Raw genomic sequence first — 20940 nt, 5'->3', positions numbered from 1 at the left:
CACAGCTTGTTTCCAGGCCCTTTGAAACTATTTTAACCACAGTAAAAAGCTTGGTCTCTATCTATGTCTCTTTGTTCTCATTGGGCTGAATTTTAGCTTCATTTTGAATTTTATAAATTTCCATTTTTAGCAGGCATCCCAAAGCTGCTTTGTCTTAGTGACACATTGTCATTTTGTAGCGTATATCAGCTCTGGGTTTTGAAGATATGTGACTCAGAACAGCGGTGTAACTATATTTTTATGTGGTGTCAGTTCAGTCAAGTTAAGATTGTTGGGTGATAAACAGGCAGCCCTGTTAATAAAATCCTTGAGTTGGTTCTCCTAGCTGTATTCTGGCCCGTGTTCTCCATACTCTTCCCTCTGCCTGCCTGACCTCAGCCTGACCTTTGTGTGTACCCACTGCTGGCGATTGTACACCGACATTGGGAGGTAGTGATGGTCAGATGAGGGGTTTGTGAGAGTCCTGCTTCAGGCCCTCTGCTGTCTTTCTCCAGCGGTTGAAGAGCCTTCCTTGTGAATAAACAAGGGACGGTCCTCTGGCCTCAGGCAGCAGAGATGGCTTGCTGCTCATAACTGAGAGGACCTACAGGATATTAGACAACACAAGGTTTTTTGGGTTACTGTTTCGAATAAACGATCGCACACTTCTTCCTTGATCTTAACCTTATCTTGTAGAAATGACCTTAGATAGGAGTTCATTGAAGCCTGAAAAGATTGTTCCGATGTGGGCAGTAGTTTAATGATAGGTGAGGTTTGAAGGGATTCTTGTGATGAGTGCTGTTTTTTCCTCCTGGAGTTGAGATCCCAAGAGCCCCTCTGCGGAGATCTTCCAACATGGAGAAATGTTCGGACACCCCACTATACAGTTTGCAGTGCCTTTCCCTGAGGTTTATCCAAGAAATAACTGGGTTGGGTCAAATGAGTCCCCTTGTTTCTACTTGCTTGTCACAGTTGGGGGCAAGCACTGTGGCTTTTGAGTCCAGAGCCATGTTCAGGTCACATAATCGTAGGTCATTGCCCTTCAGCATGTTGGTCTTATACATTTAAAATGTATGAAAAATAGCTAACATAATGCTCATTTGATGGAATATGCTTTTTCTGGATTATGTATTTTTCATGTTGTGGAAAAAAAAGGAATGGGAGGGGAGAAAACAGGGGTCATTGGCTCTGAACCCTGCTGATTGAAGGTAAGTGAATGTTTAATTTCAGTCACTTGCTTATTGTTATGTCTCTGTCAGTATCTGAAGGTAAACCGTTGTGTTTAATGTGAGCGTACAATTCAAGATGCTAACTCGAAACTTTTTCCTTCTCTATTTTGAACGATAGGTGCGTTCTATGGATGAACTGAATCATGATTTTCAAGCACTTGCTCTGGAGGGAAGAGCGATGGGAGAGGTAAGTGAACTGGTGTGTCAGAAAAGTGGGCCTGTTTTTAAGGGAAGTTTGGAGCTGTCTTTCATCAAATTGTGTCCGAATCTAGTCTCCAGAAGTATGTGCTTGCTTTTCCTTGTTGCCATCCTCATGATAGGAATGGGATATTGCAGAATTTTGCCAAAATGATTTCATTATAAGAAGAACGTTAACCTTAGCCTAATGTCTTAAAAATAAAACAAAGCAACCAAAACATGAGCACAAATTATTGATGGTTCTATTAGCCAGTCAGCTGTAAGTCGAGGCTTTAAAGTTTCACAAGATAATTTTATATGCATCACATATCCTTACTTTTGCCTCATTTTCCACTCACTAGGTTCTTTTTGCAGCGGAAGGGGGTCTTAGATTGGCTGCTGATCAGAACATGTTGCTAACCTGTTTTTAGAGTAGGTTGAGGAGGTTGTTTGGAGCTCCATTGTGGAGAGGAAGTTGTTAGATTTCTGGTGAAATGATTCCAGAGGGTAGAGGTGTCAGTCAGAATATATAGAATTCAGGAACAAGAAGTTTGGTTTGTTTATAATGTTTAAAATTTGCAAAAACAAATTCTTGTCATCTGCACATCGATAGGGAAGGTTGCCGTAATTCTAGAAGAAATGGGAGTATAAAGCACAGCTGACTTCTGGCCATTCTTGTGGTTGACAATTAGAATGTATTGGTGATAAGGTAGAACATATAGTTTGGATTAAGAGCCAAAGGTGTAACAGGTTCTCAAGCTGGGGGCATTTGCTTGTGGTTCTCTTGTTCTGGAGCTTAACCTTAGGTTTTTTCCTTCTGTTTTATTTTTTGCATATCTAATATTTAAAAGCTCCCACATCTGTTTTAATGTTTTAAAGGAGGGAAAATAGCTGTATTCTGGATTCTCTTTTATATCATTCATTAAACACACTTGTTCTTTGATTTAGCAAATATCCTTTGATCCAGGCACTGTGCTGGGTTCTGAGGGTTCAGGATTAAGGTAATTCTTCTCCTGATGTATAGCAAACATTCATTGACTGCCGTTGTGGTTAGGCATTAGTTAAACTCTTCTGGTGTTTTGGTTCTGAGGGTCTTGCTTCCTGTGTTTTGAGATTTTGTTTCCAACTTTTCCTTGTCATCCTGTGATCAGAGTTCCAGTGTCCTATCATCTTGGGTTCATGGGTTTTGGGCCTGTTCATGGGTTTTTCTCCTAGAGCTTTAAGAGAAGTTAGATAGGTGGCATTATGTCTCCCGTGCCTGCCTAATATTAAAACAGTGCACATTAATAAATCCTCTGTGGTTAATGGGGAAGAGATTTTTCTCAGCTTTTGGAGCAAAATTTGAACAGAAAGTTAAACAGATGAATCAGATATTAAGTATAGATGGGAAAACCGTGTTTCTCTTGTTCCCCACTCCTGTGATTTTAGCCTGGTCCACTCCACCAGAAATCAGTGCCAGTTTTTAAAATTAGTTATACAAAATAAAATGATGCCTTTTGCTGTTGTGTACACTATATAATCTCTAAAGGCTTAAAGTCTGTTTAATTGAAGAAATAGTGAACAGAATCGAATAGAAAGTGAATTTTATTTAAATAATGACAAAACTACACACACACACAGACACACACACAAATGCACACACTTTTTTATTTTGAGAGAGAGAGAGAGGAGAGAGAGAAAGAATTTCAAGCAGGCTCCACACTGTCAGTGCAGAACCTGATGTGGGGCTTGTACTCATGAACCCCATGAGTTCATGACCTGAGCCACAATCAAGAGTCAGATGCTCACCCGGCAGCCACCCAGACACCCTGACAAAAATATTTTTTGAATAGTTTTTTCCTTCCAAAAATACCTTTCCCCCTACCCAAGGCTTCCAAACCTCACCTTTCTTATTTGTGTTAGGAAATAGTAGTTTTTTGGTATCTGTATACTCGCACCTGGTTGCGGGCATATGTAGATAACCAAAATGTACTCCAGCAGTTATGGGGTGTCACTCTTCTTCTTTCCTCATTACGTATTCAGAGAGTAATAATAACTACCGTTTGCTGGCAATGTATTACACAGGTGCTAAGGAGTTTGTCTCACCAGTAACTCTATCAGGACGGATCTCTTATCCAGATAAAGAAAGAGGCTGAGAGAGATGAATTAATTTGCCCAGGGCCACATATCTAGTAAGTGATGAAACTGGGATTCTGACCTGGCTTCCTCTTCAAAGCATGTTCCCTTAGAGTAAATGAAAATCTCATTTTAGTAAGCTGTATAAAAATTGATATTTTGGGGGAGGATTAAAAAAAATGCTTAATATATGTTCCTCCCAAAATACAGATACTGAGGTAGTTTTTTAAAAGTAGACTCTGCCCTCAATGTGGAGCTCAAACTCATGACCCCAAGATCAAGAGTTGCAAGCTCTACCAGCCAGGTGCCCCTGGTTTTTGAAAGCATAACCCACTGGCTAGGCACGGTGTGGACGGACTAAGTATAGAGAATGAGGTTTCTGTACCCAAGGAGCTCTTTAGCTACTTGAGGAAGCAGAGAGTACACTTGACAACAGAAAGAAGGCCCAGTGTTGCCTATATATGTTTCGGGTTTAGAGAGAAGGGAGTGGTCAGTATCGCTTGGAGAGTTTGTGATTACTGTAATGGAAGAGTGTAAGACTTGGGAATTGTTTTCTGGTTTATTTAGTTAGGGTCTGGATAGGTGCAAGGTGGGAGAATGTTTTCTGCAGTGTTACAAGGGAAGTTGGCAAAAGAGAAACAAAGAATTAATAAGCTTTTATTATAAAATAAAGCTACAGCTTCTAATTAGTTTAACCTCATTAAATTTCCTTCCCTTTAAGCAATGAAAGAGAGGGGCTGTGTATAAATGTAGTCTTTACCCCTATATACGCTAAAATTTCAAGTAAATTGCTTTGATTTTTCAGCCAGGCACAGTGTATTTTTGTTTCACTTATTTTGTGTGTATTTGTGTGTGTGTGTGTGTGCACGCGCTTGCACTTGTGTGAGTCCTCATTACAGTAAACGATAGATACCTCGTTTTGGTAAACGAAAAGGAGTCCTAGTTCCTTCTGTTAAGAACGTTATGAATCGTTAGAATTGAGAGAGAATTGGTTCCATCAAGAGTAATTGAGCTCTAGTAAAGTTAATGCTTCTTGGCTCTTGTTAACATTTTTTCCGTCAAAGCCAACACTAGGCACTGCAAAATGTAGAGCATTTCTTAGAATTCTTGCTAAGAAGTGGCTGCTTGAACCATCACCTCAGACCTTGTTGGCTGTCCGAGGTACAGTTGTTCTTAGCTGAAGGATCACAATACAAGTGCTTTACCTACCTCTTATTCTAGAAAATCAACATAAAAAGGACGATAGTAAAATAAATGCCTTAGGGTTAGGCCACAAATTATTTTCAAATATGTCATCTACTCTCCTTGCCGGCCATTTCCATTCAACTTAAAGGTATAGTCCTGAAAAGCTGAAAGGCACATATTGGAGCAGCTTCTTAAATTTACACATGAGAAGCTTAGGCTGTTAGTTGAGTATTCAGGAGTAGATCTTTGCAGTACTGAGGAAAGGCTCACTAACCTTGGGTAACTGGGCTTGGTTTCTACATTGGTTTGGTTTCTGATTTTGTATAATTTACTTGCTTCACCTGTAAGAGGACAGCAGTGTTCCTACTTTTTGTGTCTTAAAAAAGGATGGATTTGCCAAGGGGAGAGCTGTTGATAGAAAAGGCACCTTGTTTTTTTTTTGCATAATTGGTTTTCTAAAAACTGAGGACTTTTTTTCTGTTTAAGATTCCTTACTGTTTTATGTGCAGAAAACTTGATCATTTTCAGGGACGTTGAGATAGTAGTGATTATTTCTGGAATAAATGGGATGTATTTAGATACGTGGCCCTTCATCTTTGTTTTAGAAAGCTGAAGCATAGACAAGTTTGTAAACCTGAGGAAGCAGATCTGGGAGGTGCTTGTGTGTGTGGAGTCCTAATGAGAATCCTGTCATGTTCCTTGGAAGTAGAATAAGGTGAGATAGGGTTAAAATACAGCTGTAGATTCTTTTTTTTTTTTTTTTCCAATGTTTATTTTTGAGAGACAGAGAGTGACAGAGTGTGAGTAGGGAAGGGGCAGAGCGAGAGGGAGACACAGAATTCAAAGCAGGCTCCAGGCTCTGAGCTGTCAGCACAGAGCCTGACGCGGGCCTCGAACCCATGAACCGTGAGATCATGACCTGGGCCGAAGTCGGACGCCCAACCGACTGAGCCACCCGGGCGCCCCAATCTTTTTTTTTTTCTTAAAAATGTTTTTAAATGTTTATTTTTGAAGGAGAGCGAGAGAGAGAGAGAGAGAGAGAGAGAGCAAGCGAGCACACAAGCTGTGAAGGGGCAGAGAGAGAGGGAGACAGGATCCAAAGCAGGTCTGCACTGTTAGCACAGAGCCCGATATGGGACTTGAACTCATGAGCCGTGAGATCATGACCTGATCCGAAGTCGCTTAAGTGACTGAGCCACCCAGGCACCCCTAAAATATAGCTGCAGATTCTTATTGGACATTATATAGGAATTCTATCTGTAAGTGTAAAATTAGCAAAATGGCTAGTAAAGGAAGGAATTTGGTAGTGATTTGGAGAGCTAAAGAACGGTTCACCCAAAGAAAGGTATAACTTGGTGGGATAGAGCACGCTCTAGACCAGAACCCTGAAGCCACAGTCCAGCCTTGGTTCAGACGTTCATCTTCTTTGGACTTGGGCTTTTTTTCATCTGTAAGACAAAGATGTTGACTGGTTTCCCAGGACCCTTTCAAGTCTAAGATTTTGGAGTTTGCCCTTATTTCTATATCTTTAAAAAGATAGAAAAGAGGAATAGTTCTCCTTTTTCTAGGATATGCCAGAGAGCATCTAAAAGATGTCTTTTTAGAGTGACTTCCCCCTTGTGATGTAGAGGTTCTGTAACTTTTCATTGGGTTTTCTAAGTGACTCATTCACCAGTCTGCAGTTGTCTAAGGCGTTGACGTATCTGTTCCTAAGGGCTCATGAGTGGCAATTCTGAAATCAAGGCAAGTGGAAGCCTAATGTGGATACCAAGTCTGTTAAATTCTTTTCTACATCTTTCCATCATGGCAAACAGAATGGCTCATAGAACTGGAGGCTTTTTTTTGAGTAGCTAAAAGTACTTTTAGGATTCACAGCCCAAGAATGGCTACCTTACACTGGCAGTTTCTTGCAATTCGAGTCCCATAAGAATAACTCGATTGACTCCAAAATTGACAGAATTTAGAAAGGAGATATATTGTGTGCCAGCAAAATCATGCACCCTTTCTTGCAGAAGGAAGACGAATTAATAAAGTCTTTGGTGTATTAATATAAAAACATCTGACCAAATAATTCAGTGAATCCCTTTTCCCCCAAAATATAGCTTTTGAGTACAGACAGGAATGGTAAAACTGCCTAGTTCCTTTAGCCTTGTCTTAATACCATTTGGTTGTTGGGCATTTTTGGCATCTTGCTATTAGAATGTTTCCTTAAGAGAAAACATACATAGTTAGCCAGACCAAGTGACCTGGAGGTATGAGATCTTAGTTCATGGCTTTCCTGTTTTAGGTTAGTGACTATGGATTAGAGATGAAGTAAGCGACCTCTTTAAGGTATTGTTTGGGGAAGTTCCTGAGATCTTGTAATAGTTTTGGGACTGGGCGTTTTGAAGAACAAGATAGAAAAAGGGGTCTTCTGTATTGAGGAGGGCACCTGTTGGGATGAGCACTGGGTGTTGTATGGAAACCAATTTGACAATACATTTTATATTAAAAAAAAGAAAAAGAAAAAGAAAAAGGGGTCTTCTAACCTTGAGAATGTGGGTGCATCTGACATTTGGAACCTGGTTCTCAATTCTGTCCCACCACTTTGAGACCTGTTGGGAACCTCACTCGTTCCAATATCTGCCTTCTCTCCTGTATTGGGAAGAATAGATAGACCTACCACTGTATATCCTTTGCAGCAGGATGTAGCTTATCCACATACTGCTTAGTCTGTGTTTGTTAAATTTCTCCCCCTTTATCCTCCATTGGTTGAAATGTTTTCATTCTTTTCATCCACATCACTGTGCTTTATTTGAGGGCAGGCCAACTAAATCGCTACAGTAATGCATTAACACTTTTTAAGATACTTTGGCATTGATTTCATTGCTTATGTGAATCTCTGAATAGATTTTTGGGAGATATTAATACCATTTTTTTTTTTTTTTTACATGAGGAAAATGAGTCCTAAGGCCAAGTGATTCCAGCTAAGGTGATGAGTATTAAGATGTGGATTTGAATGCCAAATAAGTTCTATTTCAGTAGGCTCAGGAATAATAATAATAGCTGCAGCACATTACCGTATATAATTTTCCAGGTACTATGCCAACTACTTTGTATACGTTACAGTCTTCACAGCGATCCTACAATATTGTGATGCCCTTTTATAGACCGGGCAAAAAGGGATTTGAGAGGTTAACATGATCATGAACCAGCTGTTTGAATTCACATCTCTGTGAATCCAGATCTTACTGGGTTTTTCTGCTGTTCGTTTCTTCATGTCCAGAGTCTGTTATTTAACTTCACTTATCAGCTCCTCTTTATAAAACTTTTCTTGCTCTTACCAACCAGAATCTATGGAGAGGAATTCAAGTAGCAAGTTATTTGTGTCATTCTTATGGCTCTGATTTATTTCATATGTAGTGATTTGTGTAAATGTTTTCTGTTTCCCCGCACATAAGTTTGTTCAGGGCAGGGGCTTCAGCTTAATAACATACTTTGTAAATAGCATCTGCCCATATACTGTGTTGAATGAATCTTACAAAATAAATATTTTTTTCCTAAGCATGGCTTCCTCTTTATTTTCTCTTTTATCCAGAAGTTGATACTGTCCTCCCCGCACGGGACCTTAGTTCAATTCCGTAAATATTTATTGCCTGTATTCTTTATTCAGATTACTTTTCTATCCTAAGGGATGTGGGGTTGTGAAGGGGGGAGGATGAGGAACTGCCAGAACTAAAAAAACCTCTATTCATTCATCCTTCTCTGCATATTTTTACATTTTCAAACTATTTGATTATTTTGCAAAGAGTAGTACATAAGATGAAGAGTAAATCAGCAATGCTGTTATCAGCCAAGTTGAATCCGATATAAGGGGTTTATTATAAAGGGTCTTTTGTTTAATATAGTTGTAACTCGATCAATGGGACACTTTCTCTGGGTGATCTGCGGGGGCGTGGAAATACCCTCATTACATATACACAACCAGACATAATTGTATTTAGAAAACAGGAATTACTTTTGTTATATTTCTTGTTCGAGTGTGTATTAAACAATATTGTGTGTAATTCTCTCTTCTTTACTATTACTTTACTGATGAGGAACCAGAATTAACCAGAGTTAATCCATTGTTTTTTGATTAATTAATGCATTCTGTGATTCTCATTATAGCAAAGCATGTAGAGGAAAGAATTTATTTTCCGTATTGGTCTTCCTGGTATACATAATAGCCATATCTATGAAATTTTCATCTCCTGGAGTGCATGAAAAAGGGAACTTGTCCATATCTGGCACACTGAGATCTTTGTCTTGTCAATTTAATAATTAAAAATGCCCTGAGGCTGACTGGGCATGTGGGTGGGTTTAAGTATTTGCTCCCATCTTGAGGCAAAGGACTCTTTCTCTTCTCTTAGTTGAGCTGTTTCCTGCTTTGGGGATATGAGGTGGGTAGGTCATGAAGCAAACTAGATGTTTTCATGGTTTTATTCATGAACTTAACAGGTTTTCTATGTGATCTGGAGGCTTATCTTTTGCACATTGGGCTCTTGGGTATTACTGCAGGAAATCACCTAGATAATCATTAAGTCTAGACCTAGTGTAACATGTATATGATTATGTTATAGGACAAACCATGTAGCTTATACATGTGCAAAAACAAATGACCTTGTTTGACCTAGATAATATAATCCTGTTTCCTTACATGCCGTTCCTTTATCCTGCAGAAAAGCCTAGTTCACCTTGGACATTTCTTCATTTTCTGAACACAGTTTACTGTCAGTCTGTCAAGTTTTATGAAGATAGCAGGGAAAAGAAGTTTTGTTTGGTTCTGTTCCAATAATTTGAAGGGGGAAGGTGTAAAGAATTTTACTTTCAATGGATTTGGGAGGTGGGGAGGGTGCAGTGGAGAAAGGATTAGTGTGGAGTTTGCCCCAGGGTAATTTATCACAAAAGAACATGGAGATTGATGTGCTAACAGTATCTCTGAATTTTTTTATGAAAGTATTCTTTCATTTCACGAATGAAGTTAACAGTGATTGTGCTCTTTGTGTGGTAAGGAACTGCTGTGCTCCTTTGAAGAGTTCACACTGTGGAGTTTGGCAGCCATCAGCTGAAGAACTGAATGCACTTCTTTTTTTTTTTTTTTTTAATTTTTTTTTAACATTTATTTATTTTGAGACAGAGAGAGACAGAGCATGAACGGGGGAGGGGCAGAGAGAGAGGGAGACACAGAACCGGAAGCAGGCTCCAGGATCTGAGCCATCAGCCCAGAGCCCGACGCGGGGCTCGAACTCACGGAACGTGAGATTGTGACCTGAGCCGAAGTTGGACACTTAACCGACTGAGCCACCCAGGCGCCCCTAGAACTGAATGCACTTCTGACTAACTCGTGGTTGTCCTAAGATTTAAGAGCTACCAAATTCTTCTGTCTGCTTGATTCGTCTTTTTGTTCGTACTGTTCCCTAGGAAGCAACCAACCATGGATCTTCAGGACAACCTGAAAACTTTACCCATTGGACTTGTGAACTTAAACTTGGAACGCCGTATTCGTACATACTTGGGTTCTGTTGCACGACTCTACAGAATAGACTTCTCCTTAAAAGAATTTCAGTGATAGACTGGCTTATGTATACTTAGTGACTTCATTCTTGCTTGTCATAATGGGCTATGAATCCTCACTTTTGAAATTACATAGGTTTTTTTGTTTGTTGGTTGTTGTTATTATTTTTTTAATGCTTTGAAAGCCGAGAGAAGCATCTGCGTGGCAGTTTGTATCTTCCTTGCCCGATTTCCACAGGTCCCCTCTTTTACCCTTTCGTGCCTAATTATTGCCTCTTGACATCCATTTAACTTCCCCTTCCCCCATTTTATGGAGGAATGTCAGATTAATTTTCTGAACTTAATTTTTATGACGTTCCTTCCTGTTACTGCTTGTTGGCTTAGAGTGTCGCTGGTCGCTGGACTAGTTGGGCTAGTTGGGCTAGTCCTTACTGCTTCCCTCTGTCGCTGGCCAGATGCCTTTCTTCTTGGTGGGCACCTGCCCGTGTGCTTTCCTTTCTGTCTTTGCTCTTGTTCGAGAGTCCTTCCCACTGTCTTCTCGCTCTGTACAGACTCCGTACGGGAGTCCTGACCAGTCCTGTCACAGGTTAGTGCTCCTTTCTTCATCTGTAGGAGGTTGTGAAGTTCAGCAGTCTGAAGCACACCGTAAGTGTGCTTATCTTAAAATGAAGGCCTGGTAGCTGTGTCACTTTGATTCCTGATAGGTTTTTCTTTTTAGGGTGAAGAGTGTCTTTCACTACTTCTGTTTCCAGTAGTGGCTTCTACAGGCTGTGCATTTCAGGGCCTAGTCAAGTAATACTTTACTTTTTGACATCAGTACTTCAGATGCTGAAAGCTTTGAAATTTTTCAGTAGCCAGAAGAGCAGTAGTGGTTTTCCAGATGTGGGAGAGAGCAAATTTTCTCTCATTGGCCAGGCCTCAGTGGCTTGTGTCATTTCTTTAGGGGCGGAAGAGTTTCTGAAGGACATTCAGTGTAACTATTGACATTACTTATGAAAAGTGCTTAATAGCTGGAAAATATTTTTCAAAAAACCTGTTAATTTTATATACTGCATGATTATAATCATGCAAAAAATTCCTCTTTTTTTAAAAGGAGTACATTAGATTTCAACCAAAAGAGACACTTACTTAAGAGACCGTTCATGTGGAAATCAGTTTTCAGTGGTAAGCATCTCGATGCATAGATGGACAGTTTTAGGCAGTAATTACTAGGTGCCAGGTTTTGAATCTGCCTGGTAGAGAGATGTGAAAAAATTATAGCAGATGTTGATGCTTAGTTTTTTTGTGATCTGAATGAAATGAAGCAGTCAGAAACGTTTCAGCACTGAAAAGTGATCTTTACGTGTAAGTATTGAACAACAGTTTAAAGAGAATGGAGGACACTTCCTTAATTAGTAGCTAGATCAACAGGAGGCGTGAATTGAGAAGGTCCTACTCCTTAAACTGGAAGGGAAAATGAAGAGGAAAACACCACCTTCGTTATACTTATTGTCTATTGAAAAGAGTAACTGGCTGTGATAACACCATTGAACTCGTTCGACATTCCTTATTTAGGGTACAGGTTTCAAAGTGGATTAGATGTTATGTGCTTGCTTAAAAATACTTGAGACATACAGTGTGGGCCCTCCGTAAAGTTGCCACTAACTTTTGTTACTGTGAGATTATGTTGCAGTGAAGTGTGTATGCTTAAAAGAAAATGCCTTGTTTGTAGTGAATTCCATACCCCTGTAATCTCAATTTTTATTTGTTAGAAAATCCGTTCTAAATCATCATAAACGTTGATTTTGTAGTAAGTCATTCATAATGTCACCACCCCAGCAAGCACCGATTTCAGGTTTTATTTTTCTTTCCAGTCTTGATCCAGAAGGGAAGGGTGCACCAGGAGAAGGGGTCTTTACCTGTGCAGTTTTGTCTTTTACTTTTAATTCTGTAAACATTACCTAGAGTCTTTATGGCTGTTTTGGGTGAGCTTCCATTGTGGTAGCACAGCTACCTTGCTCCTGATTGTTTTGGTCTTGTACTTTGAATGTAGAGGTGTTTTTTTTTTTTTGTTTTTTTTCCTTTTCTTTTGAATTCCAGTCTTTTGTTGTTGTTGAGATATATTCTCAGGAATGAACATGACTCTTGATGTATATATATTTTCTTTACCCTTTCCAAAAGAATTATCCTAACAGTGAATGAATGGATATACCCTTAAAAAAAAAAAAAAAAAAAAAAAAAAGTCTTGTAAAGTATATTGACATGTAATTTTGTATTTAAACTGTTTCTTGTTAAAGCTTTTTCTGAGTGTAGTTCATAGTATTTATTATGAAAGCACTACTTGATGTACTGTCTTCCTTGATATGGCTGCAACCCTGTATGGTCTGAAGGGCATGGGTAAGGTAGGGCATTAAGATTTTGAGAAGGGCTTTCTGAAAATTACATGATGTTCACACATCAGAACTCTGCCTAGAACCTGTGACTGTCAGTGGTTACAAATTATACTTCTTTATTTTAGTCAGTTCTGAGCGGTCCTTTCTCTGAGTTGATGTCGAATTCTTTTAACGCCATGAGAATGTAATGGGAATATGTACTAAGAGATTAAAAAATTGGGGGCGGCGTCCTGTACCTCACCACCTGTTTAAAACATCAGGTATTTGACTCCTGCACTGGTTACATTCCAGTGAGGAAACTCAGCTTATGTTGGAAGTTTGCGTTGCCAGGATAACATGATCAAACCTGAGCATGCCTGTAGGGCTGTAGCGTGCGCCCTGTGAATGCTCCTCCTTAAGAAGCCTCATTTCTGCTCTGAGAGGCAGACAGTGTTGAGTCCTGTAAGCAGTTACCTGATAATTTTATTCCTTTTGAGAACAGAGTACCTGTCGGAGTGTGCACTGAGTACCGAGACCATCAGAAAACCTCACCGATACTTCCCTGTGCAAATGTTCGTGGTGGTGTGGTCAGACATACCCAGTCCTTAATAATGATCATGCCTCTTAGTTTCTGCAAAGATGTAATGATGGCTCTTCTTGTGGTGGTTTGTTAGGGCTCTTGATTTTATGGAATTTACACACACACGGGCTGGGTGATGCTGGGCTCACACCTGCTAGTTGAGTACCCCAGGAGCATGTCGTTTGGCTAGCCATTCGTAGTGTGAGGTCTGTTGGTTACCACTTTGTTCTTCAGTCACAGTGGCAGCCGATTTTTTGAGTGCTTGCTCAGAGTTCAGCCTTGTACTACTTTTTTGCACAGATCTCATTTAATGTTCGTGATAGTTCATTTTATAGGTGAGAAACCTGAGGCTGAGAGGGTCTAACTTCACAGAGTTGGGATTCAGAAGCAGGTCGGTTTTTAAAAGTGACTTCAGAGCACCCTTGCAGGCTTCACTACTGTACTATTGCTTAAAATAAGAAGGCTGCAGGTGCTTGATATTATCAGCACTTTATTGTCTCCACCTCTGTTACAGGGCTCTTAGTGGGGGCTAATGTTGTGATTGATTGTGCAAGTGTGGCTTTGTGTATGGTCTCTTTTGTTAGATGGTAAAAGAAAAAAGGTGTTTCCAAACAAAATTCAGAGATTTTCCGAATGGCTAACATTGCTTGTAAACCAGTGCTTGGTTTCTCTTTTGTTCTCCAGAAGCCTCATGAGTATGCTTACTGATTTCTTTACTTTCTGTGTCTTTTCTTTTATAAACCTGTGGTTCAAACTGGGATAAACAGTGTTTTTTTTTTTCCCCCTCAAAGATTTGAGAACTCACATATTGGGGGGTTTGGGGCAACTAGGAATCCCATTTAATGGGATGATACAGGGAAGAGTACAGAGTCTGTTGTTGGCTGGGGAGGATGCTGGGACCTCCCAAGTCCTGGTTCTCAGTTAGTAGATCTTGAAAGGGATCTTGATCACTAATTCAGAGGTGATTGGATTATGGGATTGACCTATACTAACCAGAACCACAAGAGACTTCTATATGAAAACCAAAATACAGTTTACTAATTTATAAGGAGAAATAATAACTCTCAAGTGGGCAGGATAATTGTGTTCAGTGATCAGCATGCCTGGCTACAGGAGGGAGCCAAGTTCTCGTATGAAGTTTGCTTGCTCAGCAAGAGTCTGAGCCAGGGAAGTTACTTAGATGTTTTTAGTGGCTACTGTAATCAGGCTGCTATCTAGCTTGATGCATTCATTGCTTTTATGAGGATAGACTGTGCATCATATGCCCTCTCCCTAAATTTGCCACCTGGGTAATACTGCCTACATCTGACTCCCTGGGTCTCTTTTGCTTTTGTTGGACCAATTCCTAATTCCAGTTATCTTCCTTTAGAATTGTCAAATCTTTTAATCCTCTTATTGCCTAATCTTTCTTTAAAGTAAATTTTGTAAACCTCTGCTGTGATCCGTTCCTTTTTTTTTTTTTTTTCCTGTCAAAGAACAATTTTATTTCCAAGTTTTTGATGGGGTAAGCAGTAATTCACTTTTCATACAATGGTTGGTTTTAAATTTTTGGTGTTGGATTTAGGTGTGGCTTAAATGAAGGTTTGGCAACTCCTGGTGTTTATGCCAGTGGGTTGGTGAGCCAGTCAGTCTGTTTTAGCCAATACTGTAGATGATACCTCCAGAGGGGTTGCTGTTGCATTTGAAATAACAGATACTCATTGTCACTTTGTTTTATTTTATAATTCAGTAGATTATAGCTTCTTTAACTCTGATCAGATTTGAATGGTGAATGTCGTTATTTTAGTTGACTCGAATATCTGACTGCTACTAGTTTTCGGTAAGCTTAATATATCTAAGCCCATCTAATTTTGCAGAAGTTAGTACTTTTTTTTTTTTTTAATGCAGAAGGGCTATGAGACAAAGTAGGGGAAAATGGGAAATGAAAAGCATGTTATTTTTTCCAAAGTCAAAAGTCCTTGGACTGTAGATACTAGAAAAGGAATGAGAAGTGCTTCTTGAAAACAAACTTTTATTTATTTTTAAAGAGATTTTGTATTATTTATTTATTTTTAAAATTTATTTATTTTTGAGAGAGAGAGAGAGAGAGGGAGGGAGAGAGAGAATCCCAAGTAGGCTCCGCACTGTCAGTACAGAGCCTGATGCAGCGTGGGCTCTAACCCATGAACCGTGAGATCATGAACGGAGCCAAAATTAAGAGTCGGACACTTAGCTGACCAAGCCACCCAGGCGCCTTACTTACTTACTTTATTTAGAAAGCGCAAGTGGGGGAGGGCAGAGAGAGAGAGAGAGAGCAAGCGAGCAAGCGAGAGAGTATGTTAAGCAGGCTCCCCACTCAGCGCCGAGCCCCGTCTGGGGCTCCATCCCACGACCCTGGCATCGTGACCTGAGCCCAAATCGAGAGTCGGCTCAACCGACTGAGCCACGCAGGCGGGCGCCCCTATTGAAATCAGACTTAAGAAACATGTTGAATATCAGAACAGCTGTATTCAAATACATTCACAACTGTATGAGTTCCTGTTGCCACCTGACACGTTACCTCAAAATCTCAAGGCCTAAAACAACAGAGTTGTTTACACCTCACAGTTTCTGTGAGCTGGGAACCCACTCATGGCTTTGGAAGACCTCTCTTTCGGGGCCCCTCCCAAGCTGCACTCAGGATTGCAGCGGGGGCTGCGGCCGTCTCCGAGTTCAACGGGGGACCGGTCTGCTTTTAAGCTCACTCGCGAGATTGATGTCGGGATTAAGTTCCTAACAGGCTGTTGTTCGGAGGGCCCGAGTTCCTAATGGATGGATGGCCCCTGGCCTCTCTTGGGTTTTGCCACGTGGGGCCTCTCCGCAGGGCAGGTCGCGGTGTAGCAGCTAGCTTCCTCAAAGTGAGCAAGCAGGAGAGCAAGCAGGAGGGGTCGTCAGTGCTTGCAAGGTAATTTTGAGGCCGACACGCCATTCCTCTTACCATGTGTTGTTCCTCAGGAGCAAGTCACTAGGTCCGGCCCACGGTCAAGGGGAGGGGATCACACAGGGGCATGAGTACCGGCAGGCAGAGGTCCCAGTCTGAGGCTGATGAGCACCCAAGGGAGGGGTGGGGATGGGTATGTTGTGGAGGAAAGTGAGAAAGGCTGGGTTCTGTGTCAGACCCGAGACTGAAGAGCTTTGCTGAGTTTGCTTCCCTCTTCGCCCACGTTGCTTGGTGTGGAATTTTAACTTTCTTCCCATTTGGAGAGCACTCTTGCAACTTGGTTCCGTCTCTTTCCCTCCCAGAATCGTTGTGTTAGCGCCTCCTTCTCCCACCCCTTTTTTCATGATCTCTTACACACTTGCCCTTTCAGGCCAAGCTGTTTGCATTGATAATGGGTCATCGACCTCCTCGCTACTACTTTGCCAGAGCACGTGGACTTCTAGGACTTCTCGCGCTGTTCCTAGTCTCTGTGGAGGGTTTGCATTTACCCGATTGCTAATGGAGACATGGTTGCCTCTCGGTACCTGACAGGGGTCTTGGGGTTTTTGGGTGTGTATTCGTTCCTTTGAGACTTGTTGCATCTGTTACTGCTTCGAAGTAAAAGCTCCACTTTCTAGCACCTTTCTACATGTCTGTTGTGTTGTTTCCTTTTGAGAGAATTTGGCCTGGAACCAGCCTTGCTTACATGTTCACCTGCTTTTGCTGGCTTTGTATGTTATGTTATGACAGCCTGGCAAGCTATAGTGAAAGGTGACAGGATTCCAGAAGTCATTTTTGAAGCCTTGAGTTCAAGGGCTGCTGCTTTGTCGGCAGTTTGACGAATTACCGATGGACTGTATTTGCTTACGGAGGCTGATATTCAAAGAAGCTTTTCCTTGAGTTCTCAGTAAAGATTTCCATATTTGTGTGGAGAGTGATGAGCGCCATTTTGACTCTTTAAAAGACAAATTATGTTTCTTTTTGAGAGAGGGAGAGAGAGAGAGAGAGAGCGCGCGCGTGCGCACGAGGGGGGAGGGGCAGAGAGCGAGGGAGACACAGAATCCAAAACAGGCTCCAGGCTCTGAGCTGTCAGCACAGAGCCAGATGTGGGGCTTGAACTCATGAACCACAAGATCGTGACATGAGCAGAAGTCAGTCGCTTAACCAACTGAGCCACTCAGGTGCCCCTTGGCCATTTTTTTTTTTTTTTTGATGACCTTTGCTCTCTTTCCATCATTATGTGGAAAACATCCACTATTATATGGAAATTAACCAGTAAGTGAGGTGTCCCTTCTGCTTTCATTCTTTCTTGTACGCAAAAGAGAAGTTGACATAGACTCCTGTGTGTTCACACCACCTACAAAATGCAGGAGAAAAATCACAATTTTAGTTGGAAAAGATACAACCAATAGGGAAATACTTGTAATCTTGTGAGAGGCCATTTTTGAGACTAAAAGAAGAAAAATAAGTTTAAAAACAAGAATTCTTGAATTGTGCTTGAGTAGTTCACGTTAATTTTCAGTGTCCTTTCTGTGATTTACAGCTATTTTGCCCTGGCGTGATAACACTGAATACATTTATTGAAAACCTGCTGTGTGGTGGGCATTGTGCTAGGCACTCCTCAACAACATCTTTAATCACAACCTGAAAATTATTTCCATCATCAGTACAGAAAGAATGAGGCCTAGGGCAGTTCAGTTTGTCCCAGGACACATCGAAGTCGCCTAGTCCAGGACTTCCTGACGCCACTGCTTCTGACCCCACTGCTTAGCTCTCCCTTCTGCCCACCCGCCGTTCCCCCCACCCCTGCCCCCATCTCAGATTAACAGACCAGCTCTGTCTGTCCTTGTTTCCCTCAGAGAATGAACCCATGAGGCATTCTAGGCACCGACTGCTTATAACTGTTCATCTTCAAGTAAACGTAAGCTTACTGAATGCCAGACCAAGATGTGTCTTTTGACACGATCTTGCTAGATTAGAAAATAACAGATTAGGGCCTGAAGAGAAAAGTGTGTGGGAAACGGCTTTGACCAGGTTGTAACCCAGGTCTGCCAGGCAGATGTATAGAGACAGAATTGAAATTACGCTGAGAAACCCAGAATCCAGATTTGGAAATCCGAGATTGATTTCAGTGACGACAAAGTTGAGTTATTCCCCCATTATCGCTGCGGTATGGGTTATAAATTGGAAAGGCAAACCTTTATTATCAAGGAGGAGAGCAAATATTTTGCTTTCTGATTTTTGATTCTGTTCCTCTGAGAACTTCAACTCTCCAGGTGCTTCTTTTATGCTCAAAAGCAGCGATTACTGTCTCAAACTTCTGTCTTTCTTGTCTGACTAGTAGTAGCTGAAGTGAAAACATACTTAGAGGAAATAAGGGGGACATTTTAGTGAGTAAAGCTGATGACCAAAATGAAGAATGATGGAATTCCAGTGGAATTTCACTTTGTAACTGACCCTGGTCGCTAATGCTTTGCTGTTGGGCAAAACTGTACTGGTTTTGCTTAAATGGTACTTTGCATTTCTTTGGTCACAGCTGGTTTAAAGTTCTCATATTGGTTTAGGGCCAGTGATGTATACATTTCTGTGAAGCATGGAGTGTTTTGTGAAGTCACTTTAATGGTATTATTAAGTTTTGTTAAAATTAACTGAGGATAGGAGGTTTTATTTCCCTTCCAGTAATGGGGAAATTGGCTGTTCTGTCTTCCCAAGATCTTGGAATAGGTTAATGTTGTGGTTGGGAAGATTTTGCTTGTTTTTTCTTTCTGGTGATGAAAATGTTTTGGTTAACACGGTCTTCTGTACGAAGGAGGTGAGTTTTGCCTCTAGCATTCCATGGCTGGGGTCTGAGTTCATGCCCCAGCTTGAGTAACTTTGTACGGCCAGTTAGTACACATGTAGGCAAAGGAGTGTGTTAGTAGTTGTAGGTACATTCTTTTTAAAAAGGAGTCTTCTTAGCAAGTATTTAACTAATAGGTCTAATATTACTCCCCTTTCCCCTGCCCCCCATAAAATCTTGGCATAGGTTAAATGGATAATTCTAGATATTTAAGCTGAGCCTCTATTGTGGTGGGTTGATCTGTGGCCCCTCCTGGCCTTAGGCCTCTCTGTGACTTTTACCGAATATACAGTAGTGCTCTGACCACAGTCTGTGTAGTCAGAACACTGCGAGTAAAGCCCTCCAGAGCACATGAGCATCTGCAGTACCTTGTCTGAAAGAAAGTGTTGACTGCTGTACTTTCATCCTTTATGAATTCTTTAAAAGCATCTATTATTTTTAATTTGCAGCAGCTCTTGCCAGGTAAAAAGTTTTGGGAAACAGATGAATCCAGCAAAGATGGACCAAAAGGAATATTCCTGGGTGATCAATGGCGAGACAGTGCCTGGGGAACATCAGGTAATCTAGATCTAGCATCTGTACTGTGATTTATGCCTGTCTTAGAGCTCCTTTCCTCAGCAATTGGCAAGTCATGAATTTCACATCAGTGACATAAGCATGTCAAGCAATGTCCTGTCCTTTAGTATAATTGCCATGAAGGAGCTTATATGATGTAATTTATTAAAACATAATTAACACAAAATCAAATCTTCAATATTTTATTGAAGTGCTAGCCACAGGGGAGTGGTCTGTTTGAAATGACCGTAATTTCAGCTATAACTTCTTGTTCTGTACTGCTGTCAACATACTCGGAATTAGAAAATCCATGCCTGCCATTTGAAGTTCATGTTTCTTTTTCCTCCCCTTGCCCCCCTGTGTACTGTGTATGGGATGATCTATTTGTAAATGTGGTTGGGGCCAAATCAAGTTACTGGGCACGGATGCTCTTCTGACAGACTACCCCTGAAGAGGGATGGGGAGGACCTGTAGAGGCACACACTGACAGCAGAAAGAAATAACAGAGGATAGGGAGGAAGGAGACGGAAATCCCAAAAAGCCAACGTGCTGTGTTACAGCGCAATGTAAAAATGGAACCTCGGATGACAGTGAGTCATCAGAAAATATCAAATTATGTTGTTGGTTTTAAAAAGGGCAGTAAAATCACATTTTGTTTCAGTAATATTACTAATAAAATATATTAAAAAGAAATTCTGCTACTTGAAAGGGGTAAACAATTTATCCACTATACCTAGGTAAACCAGTTATGTGAACTGCTGTATTGTTCTGCTGTCCTGGATATATGAGGAGTGTGTTCCGTTTTCCTTAGTTTATGTAGAATTTATACTTAGGGAAAAACACAATAGGAGGTTTTGGCTCACCTGACCATGGCAGGCTTCCTGATTCCCAGTCATTGGTTTATCCATGAGACATCACTCATAATTTGTTTGAGCCTCTGGCTGCACTGTATCATGCTTGTGTATCTTTTTTGTAGATCATTCAGTTTCCCAGCCAATCATGGTGCAGAGAAGACCTGGTCAGAGTTTCCATGTGAACAGTGAGGTCAATTCTGTACTGTCCCCACGGTCGGAGAGTGGGGGACTAGGCGTTAGCATGGTGGAGTATGTGTTGAGCTCATCCCCGGGCGATTCCTGTCTAAGAAAAGGAGGATTTGTAAGTTGGCTTGAGGAACTTGTTCCTATATCTCTCTTTTTTTCCCCCCCTAAAGCAAAACATGCCTGTTTAGTTTCCTTAGATATTCACAGCACTAATTACAGTGTATTTTAAAACACTTTTATTGCAATTCGATGTCTGCAAACACAGTAGGAGATGTACACTGAACTTTTTAAAAACAGAGACATGATGTTTTTTTTGGGGGATACATTGATAATGATGTGAGGTAGAACCGAAATCTAGTTCTCAGTTCCTTGGTCTATCAGAAGACATTTTTGGTTTAAAACAAACAGACAGACAGA

At 40.9% G+C, this 20940-nt stretch overlaps 1 protein-coding gene across 1 annotated transcript in view; it reads left to right on the top strand.

Annotated features, from left to right (window-relative positions):
* The window catches only part of PUM1 (pumilio RNA binding family member 1), a 133003-nt gene that overhangs the window by 39028 nt on the left and 73035 nt on the right, over positions 1-20940 (top strand). Inside the window, 3 exon segments of the mRNA XM_042952319.1 lie at positions 1327-1395; positions 19378-19486; positions 20460-20638. Coding sequence (XP_042808253.1) covers positions 1327-1395; positions 19378-19486; positions 20460-20638 — 357 coding nt within the window.

This window comes from Panthera leo, chromosome C1, assembly GCF_018350215.1.
Source record: "Panthera leo isolate Ple1 chromosome C1, P.leo_Ple1_pat1.1, whole genome shotgun sequence".
Taxonomy (NCBI): Eukaryota; Metazoa; Chordata; class Mammalia; order Carnivora; family Felidae; genus Panthera; species Panthera leo.
This window is presented reverse-complemented; position numbering and strand designations above follow the sequence as displayed.